Source organism: Paramisgurnus dabryanus, chromosome 6, assembly GCF_030506205.2.
Source record: "Paramisgurnus dabryanus chromosome 6, PD_genome_1.1, whole genome shotgun sequence".
Classification (NCBI taxonomy): Eukaryota; Metazoa; Chordata; class Actinopteri; order Cypriniformes; family Cobitidae; genus Paramisgurnus; species Paramisgurnus dabryanus.
This window is the reverse complement of record NC_133342.1, coordinates 23,272,004-23,292,533: the sequence shown is the minus strand read 5'-3', so window position 1 is coordinate 23,292,533 and position 20,530 is coordinate 23,272,004. Positions and strand designations below refer to the sequence as shown.

General features: G+C 37.5%; 2 protein-coding genes across 3 annotated transcripts; one reads left to right on the top strand and one right to left on the bottom strand.

Annotated features, from left to right (window-relative positions):
• Positions 1–273: 273 nt before the first annotated feature.
• Positions 274–6,904, bottom strand: znf414 (zinc finger protein 414). Of its 2 annotated transcripts, XR_010541806.2 has the most exons (8): positions 6,768–6,904; positions 6,363–6,419; positions 6,165–6,278; positions 5,843–5,948; positions 5,137–5,657; positions 4,842–4,912; positions 3,912–4,064; positions 274–775 (listed from the first exon to the last, which is right to left on the bottom strand). XR_010541806.2 is itself a non-coding variant. In XM_065276155.2 (7 exons), the coding sequence occupies exons 2-7, from the start codon at positions 6,367–6,369 to the stop codon at positions 699–701; spliced, it is 978 nt and encodes a 325-aa protein (XP_065132227.1). In that variant the 5' UTR covers positions 6,370–6,419; positions 6,768–6,904; the 3' UTR covers positions 274–698. The 2 variants fall into 2 exon arrangements, 1 of the variants encoding a protein (XP_065132227.1); XM_065276155.2 differs by lacking the exon at positions 4,842–4,912.
• Positions 6,905–7,720: 816 nt separating this feature from the next.
• On the top strand, positions 7,721–19,469 carry mknk2a (MAPK interacting serine/threonine kinase 2a). The gene is made up of 14 exons (XM_065276152.2): positions 7,721–7,839; positions 8,162–8,296; positions 8,499–8,586; positions 8,797–8,898; positions 8,982–9,079; positions 10,277–10,356; positions 11,173–11,246; positions 11,320–11,424; positions 11,505–11,560; positions 11,764–11,859; positions 15,684–15,878; positions 15,978–16,142; positions 16,913–16,953; positions 17,088–19,469. The coding sequence occupies exons 2-14, from the start codon at positions 8,246–8,248 to the stop codon at positions 17,365–17,367; spliced, it is 1,431 nt and encodes a 476-aa protein (XP_065132224.1). The 5' UTR covers positions 7,721–7,839; positions 8,162–8,245; the 3' UTR covers positions 17,368–19,469.
• The last annotated feature ends 1,061 nt before the right edge of the window (positions 19,470–20,530 follow it).

Below are 20,530 nucleotides of genomic sequence, written 5' to 3'. Positions count from 1 at the left end.
TTATAGTTAAACTGTAGTAAAGTTCTTAGATACTAGTGTAATGGTACCATAATAAATATTAAAGTATACTACAACATTTGTTACATCTGATCATTACATTATAGTTAATACTGCAGTACACAATAATAGTGTAGTAATTACTATAATATACTACAGTATACTACAGATTACTTTAGGGAATACTAAAGTATACTGCAGTATTTTTTCATGTACAAAAAGAAATTCATGTTATACATCAAATACAACATCACACATTTTAGACTGAGTAGTTCCTGACTGTTTTATTAATGACTGGCAAAAAAACCTACAAAAATGAAATTGATTTTAGAACAAGAATGCTATAACATCCTTTGACTTTCGTTACATTTTCATTACAATGCTCTGGAACTGAAAAGTGTTTGTAGTCTGCTGCAAAAATATTTTTGGAAATTATTTTAGCCTACTTAGACTAACAGAATATTTAAATTATTCAAAGAAACACTAGTGAGATTGAGAATAAAATGAAAAATTCAGAAAGAAAGCATGCATGCACTTAAGCTCCTTTTGTTGAAAGTGATACAGTACACAGACAGTTCCAGACCATGATGCTTGGATCGCTCATTTTTCGGTGAATTTATAAACACTGAATGTCTTTATCTGTAGCAAAAGCTAAAACAAACGTCCTTTGTCAGGCAGTACATTTAACATCCCATATCATGTTAGAGCTGCGTATAAGTTGAATTCTCAGAGTGCACTGAAGCCTTAGCCAGTAATGAAGAGTTGCCGACGTCTGTATCTGTAAGAAAGTGCACAGAAAATCAGAATGAAAACACAAACAACTTCATTTACATTACATTCACGGATTTGGCAGACGCTTTTATCCAAACCATTACAAGATATCAGGGATGCATAACGATTACTCACAATTAATTAATAGCAGAATAAAAGTTTTGGTTTATATCATGTGTGAACTGTGTATAATAATTATGTATATACAAATATGCACAAGCATATATATTTTTCTTACAATTATACATTTATATATATAGTATTTATATTTATATATATAATATAAATTATACTTAAATATACAAATGTATATACATGTAAACATTTCCTAAATATATACATACATGTGAGTGCATTTATCTGTACAAAGTTATTATATGCATTTCACACACATATATGATGTAAACAAAAACTTTTATTTTGCTATAGATTAATCACGATTGAAGGTAGGGTATGGGATTTGATCTAACATTTTTTTTAGTTATGCTGGTTAAAAGTCTCCTCACATCCTCCTGATAGCAATCACTATGTTAAGTTGTTTAAATGTATTTGTAGAAATGTATGTCATCTGTGAAAGGCGTAGGGCCAAAAAATGTTCGACGAATCATAGATCTCGGTCCGAACGGATGTTGCCTTTTTTGTCCCTCATTCGTAAGTGTAATTTGAATGCCACCGTGCCGCTTGTTCACGCAGACAACATACAACATTGCCGCATTCACGTGCGCTCACCTCCTGTCTGTAAACAGAGGGAGAATGGCAAACTTTTCAGCCTGCACAGGAGCCACAAAATGAAAGACATCTTTTAAAACAACAACAGCAAAAACTCAAATTAACATCGGTAACTTTACTGCTTTACCACGAGATGCAAACAGCTGCAGGAGGCAAAAGGTCTGAAAGGGTCGTTGCACTGTTTATTTTGGTAAGGTAGGTACGCGATATGTTTGTATTGAGATGGATTCAGATATTCTACTTTGATGAAACATTGTGTTGCTTTTGAAATTTGTGTTCATTTACAGATTAGCCTAACGATATACATAGGTGTGATTGGCGAAGGACAAAAAAGCAGGAAAATATACGGCACACCTACCATGATGTGGCTACATACATATGCACGCATACACGCACATACACATATAGATAAAATGAAATACAGTTGAAATATAATTTGGCCTCGAAATTGATCGATCTGAATGGCGAATCGTCAATCTGCGTGGGCAAGTGCCACCCTGACCATTATATAGCCTTGCCACTGCATCAGACTGAACAAAATCATTTTGTGCATTTAAAGGTAAATATATCAATGTGGTGCATTTTGAGAGTAAAAATAAGTGACTACATCTATGAGGATTTTTATGTTCTTGTAAACAAATTTGTGCCCTTTTAGTAAAATCTTTGGTTGCATATTGTAATAATAATAGGGCACACAAACCATATACACAACTTGATAAATGAGATTCGCCATTGGTCAAAACATGTTTAATGTTTATAGAATAATTAGTGGGGGCATTTAATACAGATTAATTATTGATTACAACATTTGAGCGCTGAATTTAAAGTGGATACTGTAACATTTAAGTTACTTAATTCAAATGATGTTGTGACTTTCTGGAAAGGCAATCAAGTGCATTTGTCTTTTGTATAGTTCTTTTGGCAAAGCATCCAACAGTAAAGAGCTTCGCATTTCACAAACCAGATCCACGAATGTTTGTGTTTGTCATTATATTATTCTGTAATCGCAAGCGTTACTGCCAGATTCACCAACCATTAAGAGAAGCAAACGTACGTGTGTGTTCGCCAGGATGACGTTTGATTTGATTTGCGTATATGCATGCGTTAACGTATGTGATTACAGAATAATATAATGCAAGCAAACTTTTTGACAAAAAAAGCAACTTTATATTGATATCGCGAGACAGCATTTCACCTCGATGAGAAATCTGATATTTACATTACTGGCATAGCCTGATTTGAAACGGACAGTTTTGTCAAAGCAGCAAACACCTGGCAGGTTCTCTTAAATTCTTACTAAAATGCTGTTTGTCTCTGCCTAATCCTTCTATCCATGCCCAGCACCACTGATTTAAGTAATTTATCAATTAGGTCGTCTGCTTCATATACTTACTCTTCATCCTGCTGACAAAGTTAACTTATTATGACTTCTCCGCGGCCGCGCGGCATCTGCAGCTGGATCTCAGCCACACCTCAAAGACCCCTCCCTATTCTACTTCTTATTGGCTGGTTTGTTAGTTTGGTTGAGAGTGAAATATGTGTTCCTCTCATATTATTTGTAGGCGAACACATGATTTTTTTTATTCGCAGCCACTACCACACGCCGGAGATCCGACTGCAAGCTTAGTGAGCTCTGCTTTGAATGAAGTTCCATCGTGACAAATAAATAAGACTACTTGCGGAGTGATATGCGGTCATTTATAACGGTGCCTTATACACACACACACACACTCAAAAAATGGATTTGCATGATTCACGAAAGCCTCATTTTCAGGTCGGAAAAGCCGGAATTCCGGATTTATCCGGAAGAATCACACCCCTGGATATAGTTACTACGTCTACACAACCGAAAGTGTGCTTTAACTAATTCTGAGTTGTTTATGTTGGTTATTTTGGTAATGTTATTCACTTTGTACTGCAAAGTTTTATCACTGGTGAATGAGACATGAGATGTGACCATCTGATCTGTGCCTGTTGATGTGTTTTGAAAGAGGTGTGACTTTGGATGGCGATTTGAATGGAGGGTGGTATCGTGATTTTATTGCTAGTCGGCTACCATTAACATTTTTCAAAATTAGATACCCTGCCTTTAATCGTTATGCATCCCTACAAGGTATACATTTTTTGTAATTCAGCTTGTTCAGAAGTGTAAGAGAGAAGACAACAACCCCAATATGTTTTTAAAAGACTATGGCTGAGTCCAAAACCGCCTACTTCCATACTATATAATAGGCAAAAAGCAGTAGGTAAGGCAAGTAGTACAGTATGTATGAATTCATAGTATTAAAAAAAAAACAGTAGGCAAAAAGTACCCGAATGACCTTTAACTTCCGGCAAGATCCTGAAGTGTTCAACCTATGGACACAGCCTATGACATTCTTATTCCCAATAAATATATGACTGAAAAGCCCTACCAGGGTCATTGTTCACTTTGCCCCCAGGGTTCTTGTGCTGGCCCTCAATGTGAGCGGTCATCTCCCCCCGGTCTTGGGCACAGTATCCACATTGTAGGCAAGTGTATCGGCCTCTAGTGTGTTCCCACAAAATGCGACAGTTGATGGACTGACCTGGCAGGTTAAAATTCAAGGGTGAGTAAGTAAAAATACCTCACTACATACCAAATACAAGATTAATAGATCAGTTTATGTTCATGATTATTTACAGAGATGGTTCACAGACAAATAAACAGACAACACGCAACAAAAACATTTCAGCAGAAAAGGCAGCAGATAAATGCATGACTGATGCAAGATGAAAAATAATCCAAATCAACACTGACATCTGCTTGTATACCCAAAAATGAATTGTTCAAACAGTGAAGTAACTCAGTTTAGGCAGATAAACACGGACACAAAGTTGCAGTCAAGATCTCCACACTCAATAAATTAGGATCCAGCACTATTTCTTGCCAGAAATGACCACCAGAATGCTGATGGGAAACACACTCTCTGATGTCTTATTTCATTTGTTTGTGCACCCCCTGTATTAGATCGGCAAAACGATTAATCATGATTAATCTATAGCAGAATAAAAGTTTTTATATAAAAATATATATTTTTCTAAAAATTATACATGCATGTGTGCATATTTAAATATATATACATAATTATTATACACAGTAAACAAAAACTTTTATTCTTCTATAGAATAATCGTGATTAATCGTGATGCATCTCTACCCTGTATGTATGCATAAAATATCAAATGGGAGTAGACTGAGTTGCACAGCTGCATGGTTCAACTAGATGGTACACCCAGGGAAACACTGAGCCCGGTTAGAGGAGGGATGGGGAGAAGGATTAGCACCTAAAGCATTTGAAGGAAGATCTGATTTTTGTGCCTCACCTGGACTTCATCTCTATTTAAACTCTGACTGCTTGGAGAGTTCCATCTGTGCAATTGGGGCCTGGGTGGGTCTGGCAGAACAGTGCAACATGACAAAACAGTTCACTCAAAGAGGCCAAGGCTTAGGCACCCCCCAAATGATTTATAAATTCACTTTCAAAGGAACTCAGATAAGTTGAGTAAACTGTAAAATACACAAGTGAATAGAGTCTAAAATGTAAGATGATTTGAGGAACATTGTGATTTAAGACATCTTTCCTCACTTACAGAGGAAAGCTTTATAAGATCCATTCACCTTGGTTCTTCCTCCAAACCGCATTTGATCCTGGAGATGATGGCAGTAATAGTGAAGAGGACAGAATGGGAGGACCAGACCTGGGAGAACGCTGCTGCTGATGGCCCGAATCTGATAGATAGGCTGGATTAACCGGAGACAGAGTTGGTGGAAGGGAATTGTAGGTCATTTCGGATTCAGAGGGAGGATTTTCGGTTGAAGCAGGGTTAAGAGTAGAAAGGAGCAAAGGCGCAGGGTTTGTGAGCGAATCGTTTTCTGGAGACTGCTGGGTCACTGGTATGTTTGCTGGGGGTTGTGTGAGCAAAGTGGGCATAGACTCCATATCTTCCAAATCATTTGTGGCCAAGAACGATCCAGACGTCTCCATGTCACTAGAGGTGAGTGGAACACCAGCGGGATCTGCATCAGGTGCTGTTCCAGTCTCTATCTTTGCAGCCTTGTTCTTTGCAACTTTAGCACAGGTTTGCAGGTGTTTGAGAAGGGTGCGGTATGAGCGTAGTTTGGCCCTACAACTCTCACACCTAAAAGACAAAAAAATACTTTGAAATACTTGCACGTGTACTTTTAATGTAAAAATAAATCACTAAGAAAGAAAACATAGAAAACTATTTCAGTGATAAAAACAAAACAAAAAAATTCACACATTTAATTTAATAAATGGCATGAATGGTTTTCCTCACCAACAAAGCAAACTGAAGAAACTTACAAGAAAAAATTATTTGGCTTGTAATGATGCCTCATATGTTCCATGAGCTGCTGCATGTTGCTGAATGACCCATCACATCCAATCTGAGAGCACAGGAAAACTTTCCCTAGAGAACAAAGAGACACCACATTTTTGGCCCGACACTTTATATGACTTTTGTAAGGATGTTCTCAAAGATTAATATTTCATAAAATAAAATATGAATATAATATAATATAAAATTTCATACATAGTATTTTCTTAATCTGCACCCTTCTATGGTAGATCAAAAATGACTAAAATAAAGATGTTTATATAGTGAGATGGATTCAAATGAGAATACCAGTTAGAGATTGGGCAGTGTTTTTATTATGATGGTCCTGAAGATGGTTATTCAGTGCTTCTGGACTGTTGTAGGTCCTCTTGCACCCATAAAATGAACAGGACATCTGACAGCCTAAAGTGGAACATGCAATGTTGATTATTGAAGCAAGTATAGCATCAATGGTTAAATTTGACCAGGAATTATTTACTAACATACCCTCCATTGTGATTGCTTAGAGTTGAGGTCCTTAAGTTTAAAAATTCCAACCCAGACCTGTACACATAAATTATAATTGCACTAGTTAAGTAAGTCATAGCACATACAGGCACATCTACACTTTTAATGAATAGGCTAGCATGTAGTTCGTTCTAATGTTTGGTGTGCAAAGAGCAAAAACACAGTTGGCGTCAAAGCAAACAGCAGATATAAAAAAGAGCAAGCGAGTGACGTTACTGATAAAACCAAAAGGACAATATTTGTAAACAATATGAAACGTGCGTAAGTAGCCACGCGCAATTCAGACGCACGAGCTAGCAAGCAGACAGCAACAAAAACATTACAGTGATAGCTTTCAAATTATGAGCAAGCAACACATGTATGGTACATTATAACCTGACTTACTGTGTATAAATTCCTTGACGTTTTCTTGTAAGTTCCTTTTCCTCTTCTTAGACATTAATTCATCAAAATAATCATCCTGCTTAATCTGGTTTCGGTTTCCACCCTAGCTACGTGCGGTACATGTCTATCTAAATATCGCGAGAATACGTGTTCTCGTTGTCCATCATATGGTTTTGGATTATTATTGACAAACATTTGAGATTGTTTCTTTTTTTCTACATCATTTTTTTATTGTTTATTCTTTTTCATATTTGTTTTTCAAATTGTTACACATATCTTAATATGAAATCATTGTTATGTTTATTTATTATAATGTGCCTGTTACTGGTAATAACAAAAGCATTTAACTATGTGTATTTTTACAAATATGTGTAGATGTGTAATAACTCGCGATAAATGAAAATAGCTTTTTTATTTGGGTTGGGTATCCTTCAATTTAATTGTGATCATGAATAGCATAACATCATTTATGCTACATATAAATAGATAATGGAGAAAATTGGTTCATTACCCGTCAAAGTATCCTTTTCGACAGAAAAAACAAAATTTTTGTATGTGGGGTGGCTATGGGCTCTCTATAAAGTATCTCACAAGGTTTATCACAAAAACACTAAATTTATAATTATAATCCAGTGTTTCCGACTCAACGACATAAGTTTTTTATGTAACATTTTATTTTCACTGTCATTTTATTTAATTTCAGAATCTAGAAAAATTTAATTATATTTGATACACAGCAGAGTAATTAATGTCAAACACATCAATCTCTTCACTGTCCAGAAGATGGGGCTGTAACCACCCGTCCTGCTTTGTTCACAATAAATTACGTTATCTTCATTCCCCGCCCATGTAATTGAAATATCCAATAGTCCTTTAAAGTTGTTAATTCTTCGTTCAAATCAATGATTTTGATTGGTGGTGCAGTACTTAGTGGGCGGAGCGATGTATAAGAAGTTATATATTTGTTGTGCGCTGCTAAATTAGTCTACAATTGACAAACGTTTAGTTGCAACTTTTTTGACGGTGAGTTGGAGCAACGGCGTAAACGCTGGCGCCTCACGGTTAATACGTGGTAAGAATTAAACCCATTTCTTTATATATTATACAACGACACGGTGAACTTTTTTGACCAAACCAACTTCGTGCAACTTGACCACAAAAACGTTACATGCAGCGCAGAAAGCTTGTAAACTTAAACTAAGTAGAGACACAAATGTGTTTTGCTAGTTAATTAACTTGGATGTCTTTGTCTATGTCTTTAGGAATGTCGCATCAAAATATAAAAAAAATCTGTGAATGAGAATGAAACGCCTATTTCATGTGATCTTTGTTTTTTTTAAGAAAGAAATAGTCCAGACCATACTGATGCTCTGTTTGTTTTTCTGTGTATGCAGGAGTTTTCTCTTGCACGACCACCTTGAGGTAATCAGTAACTGGATCGACTCGAGCTGAATGTCAGTATCTGATCATTTCTAAACATGGTGCAAAACAAGATCACGGAGATCAAAGGATTCCATCGCTCTTTCAAGGTCTGTAACAAATAAGGAGCTTTTGTTATCCTGATTTATCCTGATTTACTATTTCCTGTAGTGATGATAAAATATGGCTTAAATGCACTGTAAGTCACTTTGGATAAAAGCATCTGCCAAATGTTTCGTCTGCATCTTGTGACCTGTATAAATAAAGACGTCTACTATAATTTGACACCTGTCTTCCTTTTCCCTTACACAGGGTCGAAACCCTTTCATGACTCATGAATTTACAGAATCGGAATCCCATCTTGACTCATCCTTAAAGTTTGACTGCCCACCAAGACCAGGTTTGACACATTTGTACTGTTATCATCAAACTCAAAGGTTTACATAGGCGTGGCTAAAGTTATTTTGATGAGGATATCACTTATCTCTCGTTCCTAGGCAAAGTTCATAGCAGATTAGAGTGATTGATTGATTTGCCACAGTTTGTTTATCTTAAGCGTTTGAATAAAAACTGTTCAGTGAATCTCTTCCCACCCCCTATGTTTTTGAAGACGTTCAATCGAGCCAGCCAATCGACATCCCGGATGCTAAGAAGAGAAACAAGAAGAAGAAAAGGTGCAGAGCCACTGACAGTTTCTCTGGACGTTTTGAAGGCAAGCGCCATTCAGTTGATTTCTTATACTCCTTACCCTTGAGTTGACTTTTACTGTATGACTTTTTCTCCTTTATCTTACAGATGTTTACAAATTGCAAAATGAGGTTCTTGGGGAAGGGGCTTATGCTGTCGTACAGTCCTGCATAAATCTGATTACCAATAAAGAATATGCAGTTAAGGCAAGTATCAGCTGTACAACCAGCACAGACTACATGATTAATAGTCTCAATGTTTGTACACTGTGTGCATTTAAAGGTGACGTTTGTGTAAATTTGTGCGTGTTTATTTAGAGACAACTACACTATGTGGCATACGTAGGCTGATATTCCCTTAAAATGTTAACAGTGTGCATGGTACTGTGGTTTAATCAAAGCATTGCATTGTTTGTTTACAAATTCTGGCCAATCATAATTACATGAGGTCAAGTGATGGTGGGAGTTTGGGGCTACGTGTGTGGTTTTTTTTTTAAGATACGGGAGAAAGCAATCATTGTTTAACATGATTTGATTGATTGATTGATTTTGTTACGATCATTTTTTTTTTGTTCTATTTGTTGATGATGATGATGATGATGCACAAGTCACACACTACACTTTTAAACTCCCATTACAAAACAAGCTGTTAACCTAGCCTAGTGCTGTCTTAAAAGATGTATGCTTGGAAACATCTTTCACCGAGCCAAACCAAATGTAGTCTTAGTTTTTAGACTTTTTAAATGAACCCCAAACAATCTTTTTAGTTTTATTCTATACAATTAAAAACTATTTCTCACCATGAACATAGCCATAGAAGCTGACATGGTGTTAATAAGAGAAGAGAAGAAAAAAATGCATGCTTAAAGAACACAATAAGATCTGTTTGTTGACCATGGAAACATGCTTTAAATCTTGGCTTTGTTGTTCATTACATAATGTAAGGATAGGGTTTGTGCTGTGACAGATGGCTCTGTATGAATGTTTCAGCTCTAGAAAAAAGAAAACATTGAAGCGGTATGGTCTCTTATAGTATCTATTTGACCAACAGATGGAAAAGCTTACTCACGTTTTTCACTTGGATATAAAAGTAAAGCCTGATGGTCACGTGGTCTAAAATGTTCTTTGGTGAGCAAGCAGTGGCATGTCTTCTGTGTACTGATCTCCTACATGTATTGTGTGTTGGATTAACCACAAAGACACCAATGCTAAGGACACACAAATTCAAGCTGAATACTGCAAGACATTACTAAGAGTTTTCCCACTCATCCCTTCAAAACCAAATGTGTATTTACAGGGGTGTCACCAGGAAGCAAAACTGATTCTTTGTGTTCTGACCTTGTATTGCCTTGACACTCTTTGTCCATCCTTGGATTTTCATAGTGATGTTTCACTTCTGTACAGATAATTGAGAAGAGGCCGGGGCACAGTCGCAGCCGTGTCTTCAGGGAGGTAGAAATGCTCTATCAGTGCCAGGGTCACAGGCAAGTCCAATGGCAACTATGGTTCGGTTTCAAAACCTGATGAGCTGCCACCAGAAGTGTCAATTTATGGCATGTTAAGCACACTTGTTACATTAACTTACCCAACTTTTACAACACATTTGTGACCCTGGACCACAAAACCATCAGGGTAATTTTTTTTAAATCTTCACTGTTAACGCGGTAATGACGTTGTTGACTAAATTAGGAAAATTGTAAGCTTTTACATACCAAAAACTTGAATGGAAAATCCCCTAGGAATGGGTTTTGCAAAGTTTGTTGTTGAGTTTCTGGCCAATCATGATTTTGCGAGATTTAATATGCAGTAGGAAATTTATCTTCATGGAACATGATCTTTACATGATATATAATGATTTTGGCATAAAATCGATAATTTTGACCCATGCAATGTTTTTTTTGCTTTTTCTAAAATATACCTGCGCGACTTACGACTGGTTTTGTGGTCTAAAGTCTCATTTAATATGTTGCCTCCTAAAATAACCTGCTTTGGTCAAATTTTAAAGCAGCATCTTGTGTCTTTTGGGAAGAATGCACTTGCAATATCCATAATAAAAATAAGCCCAAGGTGGCTCTTCCATGCGCACTTCAAGAGATGTGCACTTTTATTAAATGCAAATTTCTGTGTTGCTGCCTACATGGAGAATTCAAAGTTTGTGACTTATCAGGTTCCAAGTTATATTGGCAATAGACAATAAGGCAGTTCACTAAGCTTTGGAACAGACCCTACATCTGAATGCATACGAATCCTTTAAAACACTTTGTTAAGATGTGTAATATTAAAACTTTGTCTTTTCACAGAAATATTTTGGAACTGGTGGAATACTTTGAAGAAGAAGACAAATTTTACTTGGTCTTCGAGAAATTGAGAGGCGGTACGTTTACAAAAGTTTGGTATAAATTTCTTTTTAAGGGTCATCTTTATGCATCCGTTTCTCTTTTGTTTAGGTTCTATCTTGACGCACATACACAGAAGGCAACACTTTAATGAACAAGAAGCTAGCATAGTGGTGCAGGACATCGCCAGTGCCCTAGACTTCCTACACAACAAAGGTTGGGACATTGTGTGTTGATTGTCAAGTACTCTTAATGTTACAAATATAGGTGATTTTACCATTATGTTTTTCTTATAGGGATGGCACATCGAGACCTTAAGCCAGAGAACATCCTCTGTGAACACAGTGACAGGGTGAGTCTCTCTCTCTACATGAGACAACTCTGAAGAAAACGCATGCACTGCATTTCTGACCAGATTTTTTTAGAGGTTGGGTACAGTCATATTCATTTGTTTTTTTTCTTGTGGTGTTAAAGTTGGCCCAGTCATCTGTGTAGGATTACTGAACATCCATCCTTTTCAGTGGAACTTCTTAATGACCCTGTACCTTTCTATAGATTTCACCAGTGAAGATCTGTGATTTTGACTTGGGAAGTGGGATCAAATTGAACAGCGACAGTTCACCCATCTCCACCCCGGAGCTCTTGACTCCTGTAAGTAACTTTTTTTTATTTCTGGGAGGTGCAAAGATGATCCAGTTTGTCGTAAATGTATTCCAAGGGACATTTGTGGTGGTTGTGGTCTTGCATAGAGTAGCTAGGAGTGACTAGTGTTTATCTACGCTGTTGTCCTGAAATCTGAAGCAAAACAAGAACTGTAGTGATAAAGGTTATTAAGAGTTACAGTCATGGTTAATAAATCTCACCTAAATGAGATAAGTGAGGGATTCGAGATCTGTTTTGACGCAGTTTATTATAGGTGGTAGAATTGTGTCATGATAAAAGCACACAGTGTACGGTTTTGTGTAGAGTTGCACGGTTATCAGTTAGGAACATGCAAAGGCCTTTTAATGTGAATTCCTTTAACATCAAGAACATGAAAAAAACCTTACATAAAAAAATACCCTTGCTTCCCTCACCACACCCTGGAGTTTTCCGACGCTGTTGAAGCACTCAGACATGATTACAAGATGCTTGTGGTTTTGTACACATTTATTTTTTTCCCTGACGATGTCTACAGAGTTTCTACTATAGAGTAATAGTTTCTCCTATAGAAGCTGTTAGAGGCATTTTAGATACAGTTTTAGTTACTAGATCTGTACGTCTCACAAGCAAGGATGAGGGGGAGATTCATCTTATAGAGGTGGTTTCCTGGACAGGGCTTATCCTAGTCCCAGACTAAAATGCATGTTTGGGTTGCCTTAATTTAAAAACACCTTGCACTGAGACATCTTAACATATAGTCAGTGCCATTGTTTTATCTCAAGATGCACATCTGTATTGTTTTTTTTTGTAAGGTTTGTTTGTAAAAACTACTTAACTGTTCTAATACAAGAAAGGCCTTGTCCTTTAATCTAAACCCTGTCCGGGAAACTACCCCATGATTTTTTATGGCCTTGAATATTTTTAAAGTCAGCCTGCTATCTGTAATTTTTGAAGAAGATACAATCAAACAAAATGAATAACTAGATGGGTTCAATACACCCAAGCTATTGTACATAGTCAGACACAAAATAGACTTAAAGGGGACATTTAACAAGACATTTATAAAATGTCAAATCAATTTTTGGTGTCCCCAGAGTACATATGTGAAGTTTTAGCTCAAAATACCTCATAGATAATTTATTATAACATGTTAAAATTGCCACTTTGTAGATGTGAGCAAAAATGTCCCATTTTGGGTGTGTCCTTTAAAATGCAAATGAGCTGATCTCTGCACTAAATGGTAGTGCTGTGGTTGGTTAGTGCAGATCAAGGGGCGGTATTATCCCCCTCTGACATCACAAGGGGAGCCAAATTTCAATGATCTATGTTGCTTGCAGAGAATGGTTTACCAAAACTAAGTTACATGGTTGATCTTTTTCACATTTTCTAAGTTGATAGAAGCACTGAGGACCCAATTATAGCACTTAAACAAGGAAAAAGTCAGATGTCCTCTTGTAATGTAATATAAACAGTAGGTCAACTTAAATGTATAATATGTAATACTGTATATGTTAGGGATAATTGACAATGGGCCGTTGAATTATTCGAAAATAATGCACACCCAAGAGGGTAATGTGGCACGATGCAAAGCGGAGTCACATCAGTTATCACAGGCATTGCTCTGGTCAAATTTGTCAAAATTGTTAAATTTAAAGGGACACTTCACCCATTTGCATTAAACTTTGTATAGTTAGAACCCCAGTCATGTTTTTGAATGGTCATTCATCATTTCCTCAGTTGCCGCTGAGACAGGAGAAATACAGATTTCAGTGTTGCACATCCTTCTTTCAATGATGTAAAAATCATCATTTTGCATCATTGAAAGAAGGAAGTCCAATATCTTTGTTGAGGGAGTGAGACTACAAACACCCCTTTTCTCGGTCAAATAGGCACCAAATTCTAAATGTATGTTACATTTCGACTACAAATATGACACGCTTTCAATAAAGATTAATGTTTCTACGGGTGAAATGCTCCTTTAAGACATTTGACAGGTCAGGTGTGCGTTAATTGAAAAATAATGCATAGCTGTGGAACATTTCTCAACCAATCAAAATAAAGCATTTAACAGTCCCATGGTATAAATATACAATACAGGAAAACTAAGATTTTTGATGCACACACAGCTGTGCATGAAGAGTCCAAACATTTTGCAGCACACCTTTTGATGCAAGGAAAATTCTGCACATAATTTTGTCCTGTGATAGATTTCCCCTTAACACTTTTACAGTATCTAGTAATTTTCCCCACAACTATGGTTTTACTAACAGGAACTGTGAACAAGGAAATTCCCTGGTTTGCCATAGTCCTCGCTTGCTATGATAACATTGTGGCTGTCCCACAAACTGCATGTGTCCAGATGGTTTGCAAATGCAATGTCAGTGTCCACTTCCAGTGGCTGAGGTCACTGAAAAAACACTACTAAAGTTTCCCATTACTCTTAAGAGATGACCTGTTTAATGTGGTGGACATTAAAACATTCCCACTTTGGTTTCCGCTCTGTTACGCTCTTGTGCCAAGCAAATCATTTGCAAAGACTAACCCAGTTACATGTCTAAACTTGAAGAACCGGATGTTGGTTTGAGGCTGATCATGACTGACATTTTCTCCCACACAGAGAGGAGTGTTATGTAAAAAGAGTGTGCAGTCCTCCCCATTTGTCATTTGACTGCCTCTGTGTTTATTGAATTACTGAGTGCTATGTTCCTGTATCATACTGCCATGGGACAGATGGTTGCATCAGTCTGCATACAGCGCTGAATGGGGTTCAAGTGTCTTTCCACAACCAGGTTATCTTTTATAAGCTTAGAATAGTTCTTATACACTTTACCTGATTACAAGGGTGTTACGTCAGTAACTCTGCTATTTCTACGTGTTGGTAAATAACTTCCTTGCTGCATTTCACCACAGCACTTAGATATCACATTTCTTTGAAATTGACACCCCTTTAATTGACACCTAACCCTAACAACTTGTTTACAGGGCCCAGGTTGTTCTCAGGAACACTGAGCTTATTTGCAAGGTTAACGTCTAGGCCATAGACCTGTCAGGGATGGATGAACTGATTTCAAACTGATTTCTGTGAAATTTTTTTTTTTATCATTCAAGGACTCACACCCTTCCACAGAAAAACATTGTGCAGTGCCTTTTGATATTCCCATCTTTAGTAATCCATTTGAGACTCATACAGTAGTTCTGTAACAACCGTTTACCCGACTGCTTTAGGGTTGCACGACCGACCATTAAACATAAACCTGTCTGCCTGCGGCCACTGGCCTGCTACACTGCTAGCCTCCAGTTTCCTCTTATGGTAGGTTTAATAATGCATTGTTCAATGTGGAGTTTTGCATGTGTTATGTAACACAGTCAGGCAGGGATGGTGCTTGTTTATCACCAACCGGTTTAGAGCAGCTTAAATCCTTTTTTCTGAGCAGCAACCTTTTGGCCTAGTTTCCATGTGACGCAGTACAGGCCGTAGGCCCTGCTGGAACATTTGTCCGCTGATGCGTTCAAGCCTGAATCGGATCAGTCCATCCCAGCTTAACGGAGAACAATGAACTTGATAATGCAGCAGATGAAAACAAATGAGAGGCCAGGCAGAGGGAGTGGAGGTCGGGTGTGCCCTAGCTTGATGTTGTCTACCCCATCCTTAACTTTGAGATTAAGTTGCTTTTGATTGGGCCACCATACATGTTGTAAACATGATGCAGTAAACATGATTTGAAACCAGAACTTGATGCTAAATTGTACCCTACTTTACTTAGGATGTCTAAACTATATCCTCACAGACATGCAAAGATAATGACTCTAGTGGTTGTTTTTTGTTTCAACAGTGTGGTTCAGCTGAATATATGGCTCCTGAGGTGGTAGAGGCCTTCAATGAAGAAGCTAGTATCTACGACAAGCGATGTGACTTGTGGAGCCTTGGTGTCATCCTTTATATCATGCTGAGTGGATATCCGCCCTTTGTGGGTCACTGTGGAACAGACTGCGGTTGGGACTGGGGAGAGCCTTGCCAAGCATGTCAGGTACACACCACTAGTCCCATCAAATGCGAGATATGATGCATGTAGTTCACTGGGAGAGTTTGATGAAAGTCATCTCCAATTATCAACATATGTCCACAGAGTATGCTATTTGAAAGTATTCAAGAAGGTAAATACGAGTTTCCAGAAAAGGACTGGGCACGTATCTCACCTGCAGCCAAAGACCTCATCTCCAAACTGTTGGTGCGGGATGCCAAAGACCGCCTCAGTGCAGCTCAAGTGCTGCAGCACCCATGGGTCAATGGGGTAGGTCTATTGTCCTCCCTTTCTAGCGGGTTACAGACAGTTAATTGGTTTGCACTGTGACTATTTCTAATGCACCTCTTGGCTAACTAGTGACCCTGGAATATAAAGCAGCTAAATTTTTTAAGCTTTGTTGGAGAAGGGTTATAAATCTCAGTATTTTCAGCAGCACAAACGCACTCCTATAGGCCGCACTTTATGTTAGGGGTTGTGCACACAAAAACTTTTAAATGCAGCTGAAAACGCCTGGAGGACACCAATTGCAGCTGTTTTTTTAGCTGAATACTAGCTTTCTTGAGCCGAGTGCTTTGGTAGCTGTGATACTTGAGCTGTGAGCCGGTTGGTTGTTTTGATACTTGTCCCGCCCCTCCACTGTGATTGGACGGCCATGTGAGAACTGACATTGACGAGTGGAGCTTTTCACCCAAAGTTGAATCTCTTTCAACTCTCGACTCTCAGTGCCGAAAAAAAACGCTAGCTGCTGGCTTATTTAAAAAAAAACTGATTTTCCATCAATTGAAAACATGTGCCGGCCGCGGGTGTAAAAGCTTTGGTGTGCACGCCCCCTTATGGTTGTCAAACATGTAATATGTATGCGCATAACGTCACAGTTTTTACAGATTTGTGCATTTGTTGTTTACACGAGCAATAGCGCTGTCGTTTTCAGAAACTGAAACAAACAGGATGAAGTCCGTAATAAATTGTCTTTTTTTACAGATGAACTGTGTAAACAATTTTATTGACTAATTTCTCTTCTATTCCTTTTACCTTAGTGTGCACCCAATACTGTGTCTGCATCCATACTACATCAGAGGTGGGCATGGTCCCTTTTAATTCTTCATCTTATTATACATAAGACCTTAAGCAACTAATTCTTACTTGAAGAATTCTTACTTGTGGCTTGTGTTGGCTTTCATCATCTTGACACCTTTAATGTCTTCTTTCCAGGGGCGGCCGTGCTCAAGACCTGACGTTCTTTGCCGGTCAGGCTGTTGCCATGAACCGTCAACTGTCTGAGAGGGAAGAAAGTGAGGAACAGCTGCAGCTAGAGAAGAAGCTCTCCTCCCCCTGTCTCCTTTCCAGCAGCTCCATGATGATGTCTCCTTCCTCCAGGTCCAAGCTGGCCCTCCGCAGGAGAACTGCAGGGAGCCAGCACAGAGGGCCGGTGTGCGCAGCCGATCTCCGCCAGCTCCTTGCCCCTCTTGTTATCGTGGGCGATTGTGCCTGACCTCTGCTGTGCTCTTTGACCTCGGATATGCCTTCAAGGCCTCTGTGGGAATTTTTAGCTAGACCTCTCTATCCGCTCAGTTTTGTGGATCGTAAGCTCTTGTGGGAGGAACTCTCATATTTGTAGCACTTAAGGCGCATGAGCCTAAAAGGTCCCCTGCGGGCATAGTTTTGGTTTGGGTAACGGCTGCCGTGGCTGCAAATAGGTAATTGTTCATGTCTGAGAATTCCAGGATTCTGCTGATGTAACATTCCCAAACTAAATTTAAGAAACCAAAGGACTTCAAGTTGAGCTGCTTTTCATCTGTTTAAAGCTGTATTTGATTTTTAATAATTTCTTATAAGCTTTAGTAAACCGATACCCAGCAACAATATCATTTGTACTTATGCAGAAGTCATTTGTTGTTTGACTTATTACTTTTTTAGTCCATCCAAAAATCCAGCTGTTGATTGAGGGGTAGCAGCAACTGAAAGAGATTTCTTAAATAATCCAAAGCAGAAATTGCAGCCATTACATGTGGGGTTATGAGTGTGCTGAATTTACTTGCTATTTAACAATCTCAGCCACTTACTGTATGTGTTACTGTAATTTGTTCTCCCAAAGAAATGTCAGCTACATCTGTGCTGTTTTCAGCAGAAACTCAGGATATGTCCCTGATTTGGGAACCAAAGCTAATTTTTTTAAAGGTGGATTAGCGTGCTAAAAAGCTCTTAATATTTCATACTCCGTTTCATATTCAATTTTGTTCCAGCACCAGGATTAATCTTTATCCGAGAGACTGAGCAGTGTTGTGTAACTTCTGTATAAAGCCTCTCAGGAAAAACGGAATTGGTTGCACAATTTCTTTTATTTCTTCCCGTTTGTCTTATTTTTTTTTTTTTTTGGTCTCCTATGAAGTTGGGGTTTTTTGAGGAACTGACAAAGGTCAATTCTGCAGCAAATTCTGAGAAATTCTCTACCATTTTGGATTTTCAACTTTTTTTTATTTTCACCATTCAGCTGGTCATTGTGAACACGCATATGCAACTTGTGTTTGTGTGCTCTGTCAATGACTTCAATAGGTGAAATCTACAAATATATGAGAACCTCTATAGAGACAACAATGTGCCATGCTGCTGCATTATTTTCAATGCCCCCTTCTTTTTTTGTTTTTTTTTCTGTCTTGTGTTGCAAAGGGAGATTTTCATCTACCTTTTTAAGTTTGTTTTAGGTTATTGTAGTACGAAAAATAGGGTGTGAATGTTGAATTTTTTTTTATTTTTTGGGGTCTTCAAAGAGTTGGGATGCACAAAACCAAATGCTCAGTTTCTTCAAAAATGCTTTTTGTTTCTTTTCAAGGTGTCGTTCCAAAAATGTTCTTTGTTGTAAACACTTTCATGTTTGATTAAACCTCAACAACAGGAGCAAAACTAAGGCCCATTTTTGTGGCCTACTATTACTGCAGGACATCAATGCGTTGTTTTTTATGTATGCATGTTTGTCGTTTAAATTTCTGGAAATACAGTTGATTCCTTGTTGTTTTGGTGGAAACCACCTTGAAAGAGACTATTTTGAATATGCTGAGCTTGATCGTTCTGAGACCTTGTTCCTTTTTTCTTTTTTGGTTTTTCATAGAACGTTCTGAACCCTCGCTGCATGAGAATGCTTGGGCTACATTCATTTTGAAGGACCAATAGTTGTGGTGGCCTTGTTTTCTTATGCTTTTTTTACACCCAGGGAGGTCAAAAAGATTACAACAAAAGTGGAAACTCAGGGGACAGTTTTTATCTGAGATGACAAAAATATTACAAAGTTGATTTTAGTGGTTGTGTACTAAAGGAAATTGATTTCGCCTCTGTACAGATGCTTTAATAATTTGATATCCTCCACTTATGTCAACTCCAAGTATTGTATAAGCGAAAGCAACTTTGTGTGGATGTTTTTCACATGACAGCTTTGTATATGTTCTCAGAAGAAAGCTAAAATAAATTTTTTATCTTTCCCACAAATTGTTGTGTGTGCTAGTATTTTTAGCTTGCCAATGTTACAGAGCCCTCGTCCTACATAAAACTATGCATTGTGTCTGTTATTTCCTGTGTCTATAGATAAGAAACCCATGTTACAGCTTTGGTACACCCTTAATGTATGGGTAGCATCTCATAATAGTACCTCGAAACATGTCAGGTTTAGTGTATGGATTACCATTGGCAAAACTGTTTGTATTTGTAGCAAAGCTACAGATATGTTGTGGTAACCATTCTTTAGTAACCATGTTTTTTTTTTGTTATAGCTAGGGTTAGTTAAGGGACAGTTTAATAAAGTATATAAAGTATTAAATCTCATAAAAAAAAAGTTCAGGTCACATCTTGATAGTGTACCCATTCTCATGTTAGTTATTAAATTCATTTAATTAAAAAGACGATTCGAGATTGCCAAAAGCATCAGGAGACCGTAGTTTTGATATAGCAAAACGCTAAAAACCTATAGGCTACGTCTAACCTTTTTTTTTTTATTAATTTAATTGAAAATACTGAATAATTTAGAATATTTTACAGAATGTCATCATGATCATCTCAGGAAACAAATTGTATTAATATCTCAAAATATCTTTTGATTGTCAAACGTTACGAAATAAGAATGGGAACACTTGGGAAATTTGTGAATAAAGCACGAAAAGAAGTTGTGAAAGGAACACTGGCACCACCACGTGTTCAAAATCGGTCATTATATTGTATGTGCTACAATTGAGTTTTTTGGTAAATTATTTTGCAAAGAACATTGTAAATGTTATCTAATTCAGTTACATCTTATCATTAAGATATGACTTAATTACTTTTCCAAATATATGAATGCTCTATTCGCTTTAAAACATAGAGAATACAGTACTTTGACTTTTAAGTATTAAATTAAAAAACTTTGTACATTGTAAATGAACAACTTCGCATTTCTCTAAAGGCCCATTCACTATATTTACAGGGAGACATTGCATATGATGTAGAAATATGAATTGGTGTGGCCAGTATGCTGTGATCTGCACTTGTTAAAATTCATACATCAAACATTGAATTTATAAATGACACTGAGCAGGTGGCTGACACTTAGAAATTCACCACCGTACAGATAAATTTTCAATTCTTCTAGATAAAAGCATGCAAGAGAAAACATGGAAAACTTGATTTATTGT